The sequence below is a fragment of the Falco peregrinus genome, chromosome 7 (assembly GCF_023634155.1).
Source record: "Falco peregrinus isolate bFalPer1 chromosome 7, bFalPer1.pri, whole genome shotgun sequence".
In the NCBI taxonomy this organism is placed as follows: domain Eukaryota; kingdom Metazoa; phylum Chordata; class Aves; order Falconiformes; family Falconidae; genus Falco; species Falco peregrinus.
Genome location: NC_073727.1, coordinates 70,453,232 through 70,470,562, shown reverse-complemented (window position 1 = coordinate 70,470,562; position 17,331 = coordinate 70,453,232). Strand labels below are relative to the sequence as shown.

General features: G+C 34.2%; 1 protein-coding gene across 1 annotated transcript in view; it reads left to right on the top strand.

Annotated features, from left to right (window-relative positions):
- CSMD1 (CUB and Sushi multiple domains 1) overlaps positions 1-17,331 on the top strand; it is a 1,203,943-nt gene that overhangs the window by 1,132,678 nt on the left and 53,934 nt on the right. The window contains exons 53-54 of the mRNA XM_013299736.3: positions 7,882-8,055; positions 10,061-10,234. Coding sequence (XP_013155190.2) covers positions 7,882-8,055; positions 10,061-10,234 — 348 coding nt within the window. The remainder of the gene's footprint in view (positions 1-7,881; positions 8,056-10,060; positions 10,235-17,331) is intronic.

The following is a 17,331-nucleotide window of genomic DNA, read 5'->3' as shown; positions in this document are numbered from 1 at the left end:
AGAACAACATACTTTTGTCCTATCTGAAGAAATAAATTTAAACCAAAACTGAAAAAAACCCACTTTTTTCTAAGGATCACATCTTCAAACCTTCATGCTGTTTGAAGAATTCTTCATGTTGTAAGTTCCATGAACCAAAATAAACCCATCTACATTTTCAGTAAGTCAGTGTCAATATGGATCTGTAAGAAAGAAGGTTTTGTACCTAAAGAACTGCTAACAAAAGGTTGCTGAGCATTCTTAGACACCTGAATCCATTCTTAACTTTAGTCAATAGCGTCACTAACTTTCTGTGTTCAAATAGGTGTACGTATGATCTTTGGCATATTAGGCTGCTGGTGCTCATTACCCTATACATATGTGATAAGTAGGTAGTCTGTGCTGTTTTGTCTTAAATTTCTAAACAGTTGCTTCATAGCACCATCATAAAGGGTATTTGCAGTTTCTGGGCTTTGAGTTCGTGCTGTCATGGAGTGCAAAACTGAAAGAAAGGGCTACAGTTCCCCTGAGCGAAACAGAAAATCAGAGCTGCATTTGAAAACACAGCAACATTCCCTTGGTAGAATATTCTATTAAAGGAAAAGAAGAACATCTGCATCACAGTAAGCAGGTGTGATGGGACCACATACCAACTCAATCATATCTTCAAAAAGCTGTTTTCAGTTGTCATAAATTTAATCTTATGAAGTTATTAAGAAAAAAGAATAGCAAGTTTGATTAGATAAACATGATTTTTAAAACAGTGCTAGTGACAACATCCTGAATTTCTGGAGATCTTTGATGCCTGAAAAAAAACTTTTAGAGAAAACATTTTGAAACAAGTTGCAAGCTACAAGACAGTAATGCTTTAACAGACAAAAGCTTAATAATCTAACCTTGATGAAAAAGAATGTGTAGTTACCAGCTGCATATTATTTCTATTCATCATCAGTATAGAGCAGACAATGTTATGGGATATATGTGAAATAGAGAAATGTGGGAGTCTTTATTCAGAGACAGGGATAAAATCTCAGTCTTTGTGTCCTACTTGCCATTTTGATTGCCTTTTCTTCTTTCAATTCAGATACTAGGCTGCAGCAGCAAGGAAAATGAACACAGAATGTTGTCAGAAAAATAAATATTAGCATGAGATCATGTAATTCAGATCTGAATTAAGATTTTATAACCTTTGAATATGTATTCCTGATTGATTCCTTCATTTTGCAACAGTAACATTTGTAGTATATTTTTTTAAATATAGTTTTACAGTGTATCATCTTTTAAGACACAGGATGGTCCAAAGTAGCAACCATTGTCTAACAGGGCTAATCTAGCTTCTAAATGGCCATTTGTTATTAGTGAGTTCTCAGCAAGAAGTAGTTGTTTCTGGCAAATTTTTTGAAAAGGAAAAACACTTCTCTGGCTTGATTTATTTTCAATTGCATACACTATATTTTTCAGTTTAAAATACACTGTATTAAGAATGATGTCATTTTGATGTAGGAAATAATGGCATAAATGAAGTTTATATTTAGAGCAGTAAAGGAGTAAAATAAAACTTTTTTACCTAGGAAAACAGATTCCACTGAGGTTCTGGTTAGGGGAACGTTATGCTTCAGCATTACTTTTTCACATACATAAGTTCATCAGTTCCACAGTGGAGCTGTGTAAGAGTTTTGTACGTGAAGACACGTCAGCTTCCTACTGGTGTGGGATTATCCTTGGACTGAGGCTGACTGACATTTAAAAGATGCTGGAACTGTGTAGATTCAACAGCCCCAAATTTGCATGTGTAGGAGTATTTTCTTCAGCTCTGTCTTCTGTTGCAAACATGCAACCTATATTGTAAAAAAAGAGCTATTACACCTTAGGTTTTGCAGTGTGTCATACCATTCATTGCCAGTGTACTGCCTGACACCTGCCTTTAATGATTTCAAGCATAAAGATATGTGTTAGCATTCATTCATTTTAACTAATATGAAACACCACTTCATTATCTGACCAATAATAATAGTATTCAGTACTTATGCACTGCTTTTCTTGAAATCCTCTACACACAGGATAATTTAGCTGCCAACATATACAGGCTAAATAATATACAAATCTCAATGGATTCTGTTTGTATTATAAATAACTCTTGCACATGGAAGGTTGGAAAAGTTTTTTTTTTTCTTCTGTTCTGACTACTGAGAAATATATTTTACCACTGAACACCCTAGAAGATTAATATTCTACAGTAGCCATAAATTTAAATTCAAATAGTGTAGAGATGGAGAAGAACTGATCAGTACAAGACTTACATAGTGAATGAGTTTATTTTCGAAGTCATTTTAAAAACTACACACAGTGAATGCTTTTAACTCTTTTGGAAACAGCTAATAAGTTTACTAGGTCTTGTAGTTGGGAAAGACTGTTTCTATATACAGCTTGAATTTCACTTATATGAATTCATCCTTTTCTTCTCCAGAAGTGATTTGCTGTTGGATTTTGTCTGTTTCATTTTTTTACAAATCCACATTGAAACAAGTATCCATTGCTATTACCTTATCCCCTTGGTCATAACTAAATTTTTTTTCCACCTATCTGCATTGTAAATTATTTCTGCAGATTAATTCCCACTTGTTATAAACAGAGAACCTCTTGCAGGAACTATTGTTGCAGTAAGAGCAATGCTTGTTTTATGATACTTCCCAATCCTTTTTCTAAAAAAACTTGATGGACTTTGGTTTCTATTTGAGCGATTGCATTGTTGAATGCAGCCCTATGCTTAGAACTGTTAAATGTATGGATCTACCTCACTAGACCAAAAAGAGCATGTTTAGAGCTGGAATGTTGTTAATCACTATTTAGTCTTTGCTATTTCAAAATCAGACAAGCTCTAGTGCCAAAAATACTGCACAGCTCTGAGTATGAAGGTCTAAATATGAGTTACGTGCATGTTGCAAAAGGTTGTATTTCTGCTACTGAACCTCTTTGTGCCTCTCTGTGTTCTCTTACATAAGGGATATTCACACCATGTACTTTAGACACCTAATTTAGATGCAATTTAGAGTACAATCTAAGATCCTAAATTCCCAACAAGGTCAATGGAAGTATGCAGGCTCCTCCAGAGAGCAATTAAGGACAGGTAAATTCTTAAATTTTAAAGCTAGATGATGTGAATGCTGCCAGTTGTGTATTCTTACATTTCAAGGACAGCATACACCAAATTTATTTCAGAGTGCCTTTAGGACTTACCTGAAGCCGTCGAACATCAGGAGGCAAACACCCAGGGAGCTCTGAATGAATCTTTCCATTTCAAAGGAATGATAATGAGTCAGAGATGCTTTTTACCTACACTGTACCTGCATGACTGTAATTCAGGACAGCTATAGATGAAAATAGGTATCGTTTTATGTTACCCACTGGTCTGTGCAAAATCAATTTATAATTCAGGCCAGCTGAGTACACTAATTTCCCTAAGTCAGGAAAGGGTTTGTCAAATCCTTATTTGTCTCAAAAGAAAGCTAAAGCCACTGACTGTGGTTAATGAGTCCAAGGCTAAAATAAGACCTAAATATTCAGTTCGTTAGTAATACATGTATTTTGTCTTAGTTATACAAGGATAAATAAAAATTTGTAGGATTTTTTTTTTTCATTTTCATTCACTTACACTGCTGATACTTCTATCTCTTCCTCCTTTTTCCTTCTAAGAACAATTGCACCTATAAGACACAAAACATATGTGCTTGTGTGTGTGCTTTGTGTGCCTACATACGTGTAGGGCATAGGTCAAACTGGAAGCATTTAAGAATTTGCTTAACTCCATCTTTAGTATTGGTGGCATTTAATCATGGACTGAAGTGTTTTCCTCAACAGGTTTTTTTTTCCTGACTTTTTATGACTTTCAGGTGCAAAACTATACATAAATAAGTCAAGGACATATTTTAAAATCTAAACTTAATCTACTCTATTCCGTTTTCATTAATTTTTTAGCATATTTTTTCCAAAACAAGTAAGAATTCCATATCTGATGTAATTCTGTAATATATATATAATCCTCTACATTTTTCAGTGTGAAAAAATGGTGCTACTGACCACACTCATGTAAAAATATCTGATACCATAATTCATAACTCATAGGTAAACAGCAGTATGTTATTGTGATATTGTCTTATATATCAAATTCTCATTAAAATACAGTAGAATTATTTGTATCTTGCTTTCCAGATGTTTTAGAATAAAACTACTGAACCAACCTTGAAAGATGAGAAAAATTTCCTTAATTTTTCAGAGCATATAAAATTATAAAATTGACTTATAGCCTCCTTAATTTTCTTTTAATCTAGTTTTACTTGATGGGAAAATTACATGCATTTTGTATTATTACAGTGCTCTTTCAGTTCTTGAGTTGTTGGAATATTTAATGTAAATGAGTCAAAATTCCCAGAAAAATCACTAAATCCACTAGCTGGAATGATCTATAAATAAAATGATGCACATAATAAGTTCACCAACTTGTTAAATCCCTGTTTAAGAGAAAGTGCAAAATATTTTGTGTTTTGCATTATGCCACTTGGCACATCTCAGCAATGTTTCTGCTAGAAATTCCCTGAGGTTGTCTGTGTTTGGCTTCAGTGTAGCAACTGCTTTTCAATTCTTTACTATTTAGGTCTAGAAAAAAATTAAAACCTAAAATGTATTCTATTCTATTTCACCTCAGTCCCTGGAAAAAAATAGGGAGTGAGTACTAGGAAATAAGTCCATTTCCAAGCATAGGGAAAGTAAGAAGATAATTGGAAACAGACAGGATAGAACGATCAAAAATGAACCTTAATAATCTTACAGCCTTTTCTGATGGCTTTCTCATCAGGTGTAGATTTCAGCAGTAGATTTCTTTCACTTTGTGATATAGCAAAACATTTGAAACTGTCTCCCATAGTATCCTTGTAGCCAAACTGAGAAGACAGGGGCTGGATGGGGAGACTGAAAACTGGGTGGGAAACTAATTGAACAAACAAACAAAGGGCAGTGTTTCATGATTCCAGTCGTGACTAGTAGCCAGTAGATACTGAGGATGCATACTGAGGGCAATATTATCCAACCTCTGTCAATGACTTGGATAACAGGTTGGGGTGCAGCCTCAGCAAGTTTGAGGATGGCACCAAACGATGGGAGAGCAGTCGGTGTGATGGATTGCAGTACTGCTAGGCAGAGGAACCTTGAGAATATGGAGGAACGGGCCAACAGGAAGCTCTTAAAGTTCAACAAAGACAAGTACAGAACCCTACACTTTTCCTAGAATAATGCCATTTGTGAGGAGTGCCTTGGAACTGACTGGTTAGAAAGAAGCTTTAAGGAAGGAACCCAGGTGACCTAGGGAGAGGCTGAACAAGGGTGAAAAGTGTGGTTTTGCAGTAAAGGAGATCACAGACTGGACTGTATGAGCAGCCATGTAGTCAGTGGGTCACAGTTATTTCCTCTTCAGCACTCATGTGGAAAACTCTGTGTAGTTTTTGTGTCTTCCACCATAAAAGAGAGATATTGGAAACTGAAGCAAGTCTGGGGGAAGGGCCCTTGAGGAGCTAGGGGGTGGAATATGTGATAAACAAGAAGAGGCTGAGTGAGGCTGGAGAAGAGAGAATGGTAAGGGGGATCATATTACTAATTTGGGCTGAGAACAATAAATTAAGTTATTCCATGAGCCATTTCAAGGAGAAAAATGTGTTTTCAATGTCCTTGTTACTCTCTGTAAGATGCCATACTCGCTGTCAGGTGAAGAGTAGCTATATAAGTTAGGTGTGAAAAACTTACATTCATACTTTCTTCCACAAATTTAGAGAATATCACAATTAAAGACATCAGCCATCCTACAATTAAGATTCTTGTAATAATCTTACGTGTGTGAAAAAAATAATAATGTGGCATGCATTCAATGGCCCTTCTAATGTTTTAGAAGAGCCATTGAATGTAAATTAATTATACTGTCTACCATTATTAAAGGGGCTTTATTAGAAAGGAGATTCAATCCTAAAGAAGCTCAGTTACGAAGAAGCCTGCTGTTGGCGGATACAGCCTGATACAGAACATCATCCACCCACCCCCATTCTAGCTGTGGTCATGAGTCTCAAGTCCTTGTCCTTGCATCTCAAAATGATGACTTAGCAGTTTCAAATGAAATTCTTGCCAGTTGTAATTAATCAGTGTCACCAAAAAAAAAAAAAAAAACCCTAGAAAATAACTTTTTTTCTCCTCTTTAATCAGTAAAGAGACAGGTCCCTGCTCAGCAGCTCTGTTTTCAAACAGAATGAAGACTTGAGAGAGAATAAAATCATTGCTTGGGTTCCTTAGTGCCAAGAGCGCTATTACCCTGGAGTAATGTGTTCTGTATCGTTTAACAGCACCTGTTATATCTAAGGAGGAAACAGTGCTGGCAGATATTCTTTCCTTTCTATGCCTTCATCCATCTGGAAAAGGTGGATATTTCAGTTTATTGACCAGATTAGAAAGCAATATAAAGAAGATTTTATTGTAAATTTGGCTTGAATATGAATTTATAAGCACAGAAAAGGCATTAAATATATCAGTTTAGCTAAGAATCAGCTGAAGAGAACATAAAGGTGATTATCTGGAAAGAGTAAACACAATAAAACCACTTTTTACAATTCATTACTAGTAGCCACTAATAAGTAAACAGGAACTTAATTGTAGAAACTGGAGGTGAATATTAGAATGTGAAAATAATAAGATATACTTAGTTGTAGAATCTTATTTCTTTTTCCCTCAAGAAGTCTGTGTAGAAAGCTGCTTTCTGTATTGCACGTTTTAAATTAGACTGGGGAAAAATTCTAATAAATAGAAACGTAAATAGGGGCCTAAAAGTCATTGTAAAGCAGCTAATATAGCTAAGTGGGACATATATACATATCTGAAACAACTCAGGGTTTCTTCTCTTGAAGGCAATAGACTGACTGTGATCCCACAGAAATTGTTTTCTTTACTTTTAAAAAATGTAGTTCTGCTTAATTTTAATTTGATTACAATCTTAGGATCTGCCTACATATTACTGAAGTCCTGATAGTGAGAAATCAGTTATTTGATGGATATATATAATAACAAGGGCCATGTTTGTTCTAATACAATAACAACACTAAAATGAGAAAACAAGCATGAAAATTGATCATTTCTGCTGTTAAATCATTGGAACAATGCCTGGACATGTTTTTGCCTAAGATCCTTCCAAGACAATTTCCAAGAAAAGTTCAAGTTGACTTAAACCAGTACTGATCCTGGTAGGCAGCTTGCTAGAAGCTGTGCTGGTTTGGAGGGCAAGAGATTTTCATTTTATGGATGTAGACTGTTCTGTGCTGGCTGGCCTTTGCCAGAGAATGGTCCCAACCACGTTTAACTTTAGTGGAGACGTACTTACAAAGTCCAAGGCAAATCATGTATAAGAGAAATCAAAACCCTATGATGAAATAATAGTATGAATTTGAGAGTTAAAGACCTTTTAATTCACGGTTCTCTGAGGAAAAAGGCAACTTTACTAAGGGAAAGAAAAAAAAAAAACATGATAAAATTGTCAGTTTTCTAGTAATTAAACTGAGTTACTTGTAATTTCAGATATTTGCAATTTACATTTCCCATTCTTCTGACAAATTTGTCATTTCTGCAACAGGATCTGCAGAAACTATATGTATGAAAAATAAAACTATTTCAATATCACTTCACCCTAAAAATATAGAAGAAATATCGCCTGTAGTTTTTACACCTCAGAACTTGTTTTGTAAAGTGCAGTATTTGACTCTAACGTATTGTTTATTGAAAGAAAGGGTGCAATTTTCTTTTTCTGTCAGCATTCATGTAAATGTTAACAAGCTTTGTAAGAATATACAGTTTTGATAGGTTGTTCTTTTATTGTAGCTGGTCACTGTGGCTCTCCAGACCCAATTGTAAATGGTCATATTAGTGGAGATGGTTTCAGTTATCGTGATACTGTAGTCTACCAGTGTAATCCTGGCTTTCGACTTGTTGGTACATCTGTCAGAATTTGTCTACAGGATCACAAGTGGTCTGGACAAACTCCTGTTTGTGTCCGTAAGTATCATTAATTTTTCATTGAAATCTTACTACTATTTTAAACATAATTTGACGTTAATGGTAGATTGGATGTTCAGAGGTGTTTGAATGAGGTGCAATATTTATTGGACCTATTTTCAATTACAAGGGTCATTCTGATGTTCAGTTACAAGTGTCATTCAGCACAACTGAATATCTATATCCAGTAATTTCTGATTTCTTTTGTTTCAGAAATAGGATGACATAGGCATTGAAGTGGGTTGAACAGCAGGCTACAACTGTGTAACTTCATCTATGTCTTTCTCCGAGCATAATTTCTATGTCAAATGTGGGCTTATTGAGCCTCTCCTGATTCTTTCAGCAGAAATACCAAAAGCCTATCCTCTGTTTTCATTGTTTGGTGGGTAAAGCTGCAGTACTGTTCATCTGTGCAGTTTTGATGGTGACTGCCTGTTCTTCCAAATTGGCCTCCTAATATTTACCAGTGTAAGCCCAGGCATGGTATTGGATTATACCATGTCTGTTAGAAAAAATGTGAACTCTTTTATAACCTGTAGCAGGATTTTTTTCTGCTCTTAATTCACCTGCTTTTAAAAATCCCATTATTAATTGTGGGAATTGTTGAGTCTTTCCTACTCCCCTCCTCACTTGCATGGAAGATTTTCTGACATTTTCTGAACCGTCAGCCATTTGAACAGTCAAGACTGATTTCTCATTTTTATATTACTACTTTGTTGTGTAGTTGATTTTATTATTCTTTTCCAGTTTTAATAAGGCTCCTCATTTTTATACAACCTTCGTTATTTTTAATGGATATTTATATCAATTATTTCAATTTTGTAATTTTTCAAGGTATCTGAAATTCAGACAGAAGTACTTTTGTCTACATAGAGATAGTCACTGAGATGATCAGCTTTTCTGTTCAATCCATGTCAGTATCTTTATTTCATTTCTGAGAAAATATATTATTGATTAGTCATTGCACTTTAAAATGTTCAGTTTTTTCTTTCTTAGTGGTAAAATGAAAATTTCTACCTATATACAGCTACAGGAAATATCTGTCAAGTGTAATTGTCCTTTCAAATTCCTATTTATATCTTCAAGTGATTTATATTCATCAAAGGAGAAATTCCACCAGCTAGCATTATTACTTTTAGTGGATTAATTTTACCGTGCAGTGAATAAAATACCTTCCAAAGAAAGAGGCAAAGCTGAGGGTAGGGGGAGGTTATTTCTTCTACATTGATGTTATCATTACTGCTATGAGAAGAGTTATTGGATTATGATATATTTGTTTTGGGTATGACAAACACCACAAGCACAATATTTAAAAGTTGTGTGTGTGTCTGTGTATGCATTCTGATTTTATATTGTCAGTATCCGTGCTTTTCTGTCTTCTGCTGTATTATTTTAATGCCTTGTCATGTAGAAAGCTAGAGCTTGACCATAAGAATTGCATTTTATAAGTGTCACTTAAGCATAGTCAACACATGTAAAACACATAATGGGAAATTTACTCCCAAAAATGATTTTTCTATTGCTATAAGAAAATCTGATCAAAAGGATCACTGCTTCAGCAAAGCAGCTCAACAACTTTGGAACAGGAATGCTTCAGAATTCTAGAATGCTCTGAAGGAGTACATAAAATTCAATTTGATGTTACTACATTTTGGTGCTTGTAGGGAAAAGAATATTTTCTGTTGTTTACATTACTAGGAAACATAGTGAACTCTACATTTTTTTTTAAGGTCTAATACATATCAGATGTGTGTCAAGATGCATATATATAAAAATTATTTATATTACAATTTTCAACATGAGGTAAAATTAGATTCTAAAGTTTTTTGATTTTTTTTTAATCTGGCAGTTAAGAATTCTGAATAAATATATCCTAATTTTTCTGAATTTTATTTTGTAAATATAAAAGACAAATTCAGAAGGAAAAAAAAATCCAATCTGCAAGTGATTCCATGGAACAGTACCTTTCAGCTAGAGGCTAGCCTGCCTATTTTTCTTTTAACAGCGATCACCTGTGGACATCCTGGGAATCCAGCTCATGGAATGACTAACGGCAGTGAGTTCAACTTAAATGATGTTGTAAATTTTACTTGCAACACTGGGTACTTACTTCAGGGTGCTTATCGAGCGCAGTGCCGAAGCAATGGACAGTGGAGTAGCCCTTTACCCAACTGTCGAGGTGAGAAACTTTCTCATATGTTCTCTGCTCTCTAATGACTTATTTCATGCATGATCCTGCCTTAAAAATAGTGGGATATAATTCAGAAACCTGTCCTTTAAGAACTTATTGCCACCTTTATTTGAGGTTTTGCATTTCTATATTGGAAAATGAAGTTAGGGCTGAGGTCTGGTGAAGCCTAGGTTTTTGAGTATTTTACCTCAAAGTTCTCAGACTGCAATCCCTCACATTTAGTTTATAGACATATAAAGTGTACTTTGTCTCAAAAAAGTTATATTACATTAATAAATTACTGTTGGCTGTAGTAGAGTAAAAAACTGTAGTAGAGTACAGTTCCCATAAATGGTCCATTACTCCTATTAAATCTTATGCATATGAACATTTGTGCATCAAAACACTGTTAGTTCTTCTGTATTTCCTAGTAATACCTAAGAGGTGTTCATAACTTTTGTACAGAAAAATATGATAAAGGTTTAATTCTGATTGTGTTTTTTGCGATCACAAAACTGAACTTGATTACTAGTATACTCTGGGTATGACAGGGATGTCTGAGAGGTAAGAATGAAGCAAGGGTTTGTGTTATGAAGAAAAAAAGTGTATCAAATGTACATATTATGGAAGGACATAAAGAAACCATTGTAAAACACCATCCAAAGTTCTCCGATTTCGTTGTGTTCTTATCATTTATTTATCCAGATGCCAATAGTGTAATTAAGGTTAAAAGGGGAGCAAGTCTCCAAAGTTACCCTATTACTATTTTTCCATTTATGGCCACTGTTTTTATTTTTCCTCAACCTTTGGCTCTGTTTGCAGAATATGTAGCTAAAATCAAATCTTTGGTCTGTTCCACCAATATCTGTATCAGACAGGAAATCTGTTAATTGGTCTATTGTTTTTATATTATATACCCCAAAATAGCTTGTACTGGTGTAGTATGTGCTTTCTCAGTGATGAATCCAAAAAGATGCTGATAATATTTAATGATATTGTGAAATGTTATCTTCTGAATCATTGAGGCAGATTTAATATCTTCTGGCTATTAAATAGATGCAGATTGTCAGAGGTGAAAGGCAGGATGTTAAGTAAATCATGCAAAATCATGAAAGACCATAAAAAGTCTTTAAAGCCTGGAGAAAAGTTTTTGAGGTACTGTATATCCTTTAGTGCTCTTTTTTTGTGAAGACTCCAGAAGGAAATCTGTTTTAACGGATCTAATTTTAAAATGTTGTTCCTGGTCATATTCCCTTTTCAAAGCTGAGGTTGTCTGGGTCCATTTATAACTTTACCAACAGTACTAATTTCTAACTGTGTAAACCAAAAACAAATTAAAGAATGCTTATTCTCTGGAGAGAACCTGATGATTTTACCTGGTATGGAACATGCAAAGAAATAGAACACAAAGATCGATCAATCAATCAATCTATACTTGTATGTACCTATGTAGCAAATATATATATATATATATATTATACCTAAGATAGAGTTTTGAATGTTAAATTGAAATTGGCAAGGCTGGCAAGATTTTCCTTCTGTGACATAATTTGGCAAATCCTTGCTAAATCATGCATCCTCTGAAGGGAATATTACACAAATCACAGGTTTTTTCTTTACGCTTATGAACCTTTCAGTTCTTTTGCATGGTTTATATTTCATGCCTGAATGCTGACTACATCATTAAGTAGGTAAATGTTACCTTACAGATTTAAACCCTGTGATTTTAAAATTTTTATCTCATCTTCCACTATTCAGAATACAACTCTGGAATTCTATTGTCCACTCTGATTATACAGGTCCAGCTTTTGAAAAGGCGGTTAGTACTAAAGCGGATAAAATAATTTCTCGATAAATACAATGGCTAGTAAGTTTTCTTGAGTATTTTCTTTCACTGGAAAAATGATCACTTAAATGTTAAATCAATGCAAGTATGATGCTTTTCATCCTTTATAAATTGTTTTTAATGTGCTAAAGGAAATCACAGTCAGTCATGTTGTGCTAAGAATACTAACATTGGGACTAAAAATCATGTAATAAGTTAACTTCAGCTGTTGGTAGCTTTATTATTTCTACCTTTTGGTTTATTTAAAATCATATTTTATTACAATGGTTGTTGCGAAGGATAATACTTATCCTTGATGATTAGCTCATCATATTATTTCAGAGATAGCTGATGCAATATCAAGCTCGTGTGTGTGTGGAATTAGATCCTTCATTCTCATTAAAATAATAGAGATGGCAATTCCCTCAGTCACTGCCCTCAGAATTTATTCAAGCGAGTTAACTGGCGTAGCAATATAATTAATGGAACAGAGAAACAGGAATTAGCAAACTGTTCCTATTTAGGCTTGTACTTTTTTTCCCCTTTTATATTGTTTTGTTTTGTTAGACTTTAGAGAACAAACTCCTCTGTCTCATCTGTGAGGCACTTAAGTGAGGTTTTATTTGTTGAAAATACACACTTTTTCACATATCCTGTAGATGCAGTCTGGATCTGCTCTATTTGACTGCTAGAGGCAGAGATTGCATCGTTTTAATGAAGTTCAACCTCATTTATGAGTTGAGTTACTCAGCTATTTACATTGAACTCAAGTACATTTATTAAAAGGAAAACAAGTGAAAGTGAAAGAAAGGAATTTTATGAAAAATAATGCAAAGACTGAGAAAATTTGAAAAATAAGAAGATAGGAATTCGGAGCCTTACATTTACTCCAGTACACTTCAGTTGTGTCTCCTGTCTACTTTTATTTTCCTTTTTTATTCATCACATTAATTTGAGTTTAATCCAGGCCAATGTATGGTCTGAAATCTTGTTTAGGGAGGTTGGTTTTCTGAAAAGCAGTATTATAGATGCAATGCTACCAAGATCTATTCACTTCAGAATGGCGACCTCCTACCAGAACAGAGTGGCCCAGAATTCTCTCAGTTGAGTATGTACAATTTTGTCTTTTCTCATGCAGGTCATGTAAAGGTGGACTTTCACCTTTCACTCAGTGCTTCTTCAGCTTGTTCTTCCCTTCACTTAGTATTACCTCCCTCATGGGCTGAACTTGGTTTGAGGAGAGACTGAGAGCTGGGGCTGTTCAGCAGAGACAACAAGGCTCAGGGAGATCTTATCAATGCTTTTCTAAAGGAGGGTGTAAAAAACAGATGGCCAGACTTCTCAGTGGTGCCCATTGGAAGGTCAAGAGGAAAAGGGCACAAACTGAAACATAATAAAAAGCTTTTTAACTGTGAGGGTGGAAAAATACCTGAAAAAGTTGCCCAGGAGACACTGTAGAGTCTCCATTCTTACAAGTGTTCAAAACTTGGCTGGATAAAGCCCTGGGCAAACTGCTTTAGCTGTTCTTTCCAAGTTCAACTATTGTATGATTCTGTATAAATTATGACTAAAAACTTTGGAGAATCTTGCTGAGGTGGTACATGGTGTCTCCAGGCCTATTTTTTTGCTCATCCCACTGTTTTAGGCTACTAGATAACATAGAATTAACAAAAATAATCAGACTGCAAACTTTTCAGATTAAAACAATCTCACAGGAGAAGGTGAAATGGAACCAAATCAAGAGACTGTAACCTAAATAATCTGATCTAGGGTAAGTAGATGGGTAATGAAAGTAACTTGTTAACCATCTCTGCATGACTCTCCAGAACTCAAAAAACACTTTAAAGATACATGTTAAGTAAAGTGGATACAACTATTTTTCTCAAACTAGATGAATACAAAACAAAAGGAAAGGAACTTCAATGAGTAAAAATTTATTCCACATTTCAACTAAACACTGCAAGAGATTATCTAAATCCTAAGGTTCTGAAACCCTACTGTTTCTAGCCTGCAAGCATCAAAGCTCATGGTTAACTTGACACTGTTAAGAACACAAGCTGAAATGAAAGGAAAATAGATTTTTTTTCATATATTCCTATGTAAATATACTGTCTTAAAATGAATGAGTAACTGGATTTTTCTAGAAAGAAACATGCCTATATGTTGCTGCTTACAATGAATTTAGGAATTCACTGTGAAGCAAAAGCTTTTGATATTCCTTCAAAAGAATAACAAGAGAATTACACAGCAATCTTGTTCAAACTTCCATACCAGCCAGGCATGTTCCCACAGAACACTTCTCTGCATATGTCTACCTAATTTAATTCTACCTGTATATCTGGGCAAAAGTGTCTACTGTAAGCTGCCTTCCTATAACATCATAGCATAATTGTATTTACATCATTTCAGTGACAGCAGAATTCCATACACCATTTAAGATTTTTTACTTCAATAAATACTGTATTTATAGACCATGTGCTGTGTAAATTGCTGTAACATTTTAAAGAGAACTTTGTGGTTTTATTTGTAATTTGATATAGTTTGGATTAAAGAATGAATCTGCATAGTTAAAAATGACTGGAGATTATTTTCGCCAAAAAGGCAAATTGAATAATTACAATTAAAAATAAAATAAAATAAATCTTGTATTACATTATTTACATGAAAGAAGAGCAGAAAGCCCTTATTGGTTAGATTTAAGAAATAATAAAGTGCATTTCAATGGTGAAATAATGCTGAAATGATAATTTTACAACCATGTTTTAAAAAATAAAAATAACAATTCTACCAACTAAATAGTTTATATCAAATTTAGGTTTTATGATTTGATTATAACTTACCTAAAGCAAGTAATAGCACTTCTTCCTGCATGCTCCTTTTCTTCTGAAATTACCTTTTATCTAATGGGTGAAAAACATTTGTATTAAAGTTCATTGTTAGTGATGAATTATGAATTTGTTTACAAAGAGAGTAAATTTTCCAGCTCCTTAAATACACTGCTGGGAAGGAACTGATGTTCCTAGCAAACCCATGTCATTTAATTCAACAGAATTTTATGTATCACCTTTCTTTCAAACTTTGGTTGAGTTCACTTGAGTCAATAATGAACTTGGCTTCACTTCACTGAGACTCTACATGCAGTTACTACAAAATACAGATTACTGCTTAAAGCTATTGCAGAAGATTATTTTATTTTCTTTTGCAACTGAGCTATTATGTATGCATGGGAAAATTTAATATTTTCAGAAAATAAAGCTGGGCAGTTCTCAGGCACTCTTTTGCAATGATACATTGGTTCTATCTATTAATGTACTATCAGTAATAGGTTAACTAAGTTGTCACTGGCAAGAAATTTACCAAAGAAATTATATGAGTATTTTTGCCTGACAAAAAGGTAGTGCAGAGAAAAGATCATATGTGCTGCTTTAGAGCCATATGAGAAATACTTAAATATGTTTGTATGTCCTAAATGCACTGAAATCACTGAGCTGCTTTACAACAGTTTTTCCCCGTTACTCCAGAATGCTGTTATTTTGATAATTTAATAATGATTTAATCTGTTCTGGCAAACTTTTGACACAGCATTTAGCACAGTAAAACATTTAGTCTCTTAAAATGAATGAATTTTCTAATATTGGATCTGCCTTCTGATATAACATAACCATTAAAGCATCTATGTCTTGGAAAAACTCATGCTCCCACTGTTTCTTTCACAAGTAAAAAAAAATAAAATGGCTTTTTGTGATGTTGGTATACTTTGTGAGATAAGGAACTCAACTTTTTTTAATTATCAAAACAGTAATATCTGTTTTAAAATTGATATTTAATCCTCTCTCTACATATATTTATTTTTTTAAGATTTGTAGTAGTCTTTTCTAGAATGCTGAGATCCCTGAAATATGATTTTAAAATTGTAATTTGTTTTTATCTCCACATGGACTCTTATCTTTGCCTTCATTTGTTTGATAAAGAACATGTCAAGTAGTCAGATTACTTGCCTTTAAACTGGAATGAAATGGCACTGGAAAAATTCTGATAGCCAGATCTCTGTTCTCTTTGGCAAACCTGCCTGAGTAGAATGTGGTGCCACCTGAATGTGCTACCCCAGAACTAGCTATGAAAGCATTAAATCCTAAACAAAATATGTCCAGTGTGGATTTTTTTCCTTTAGCAATTTGGAACTGCTTTCCATTTTATCTTTGGAAGCACTGAAAGCCAAGAACTGCACTTTCTACTTCTCATAATAACCACCAAAATGACAACTGAATCAGATGGTCTCATCAGGGCTCTGCACTCCTGATTGCACTGCAGGTCATTTTTCCATGTATTATGCTTAAACTAAGAACTACTGTATTAAACACAGCACTTAATCACATCTTCTAGAATGCAAGTATTTGCAAGGAGATTTTCTTGCCCTGATTTCTTTGCTCTGGCATTGGATAATCTGTTTTATCTCTTGCTGTCAGTTTATAAGGCAGTGTCAGATTCATAATCTATGTCAGGAAGTGTATATCCTTTGCTACTGTTCCCTTCAGATTCCATTATATCTTCTTATAAATGAGCCTTTAGAGCTTTTGTCCTATTAAAAACATGCTTCTTAAAAACAGAAATGTTTTACTGGGGAGATCTGTTTGGCAAAGTTGCAGAGGTTTGAGCTAGCTCACATTCTCCACATTCTGTATCAGTAAGCCCAGGCTGTTTGTTGCTAATAAAGAATTCAGATCTCTATTCATTTACCCTGGTTTTATACTGAATTTACAGTTTGAAAGTTTTTTCTTTATCTCATTAGTGATAGAGTCCTGAAAATCACATTTAGACATTTTGCCTTATCAAGAATCTGATATCTAGAAGGAACTGTCAATTTTGTTGTGTTTTCATTAGTGGGTGTATCATTTGAACAAGTGGTTCAAATAATATGTTCCATTCCTTCACTGGCAAGAAAAATAACCTTTCTGATGACATCTGATAGAAGGGTGCGAGAGATTGAGACTGATGACCAATTCATCTCATCCAAAGATAAAGGAACTGTGAAATTAAGCAGTTTTCTATCTATGGTGGTATCAAGGATTCATACAAGCTGAGAAAATTTTGTGGTTTTTTCAGTTTAGTTTTTCCAAAGTCAGAGGCCTTTGTTGAGACTTTTGTATCATTTGAATGTTAGATAGACCTAATCTGTTCGTGTTGATAGCATGTTGATATCCTTCACAAGAACAATTAGAGTTTGGCTATGTTTCCTAAATAAAGAGGTGAGGTGCCATGGGAGATACCCACACAGTGTCTG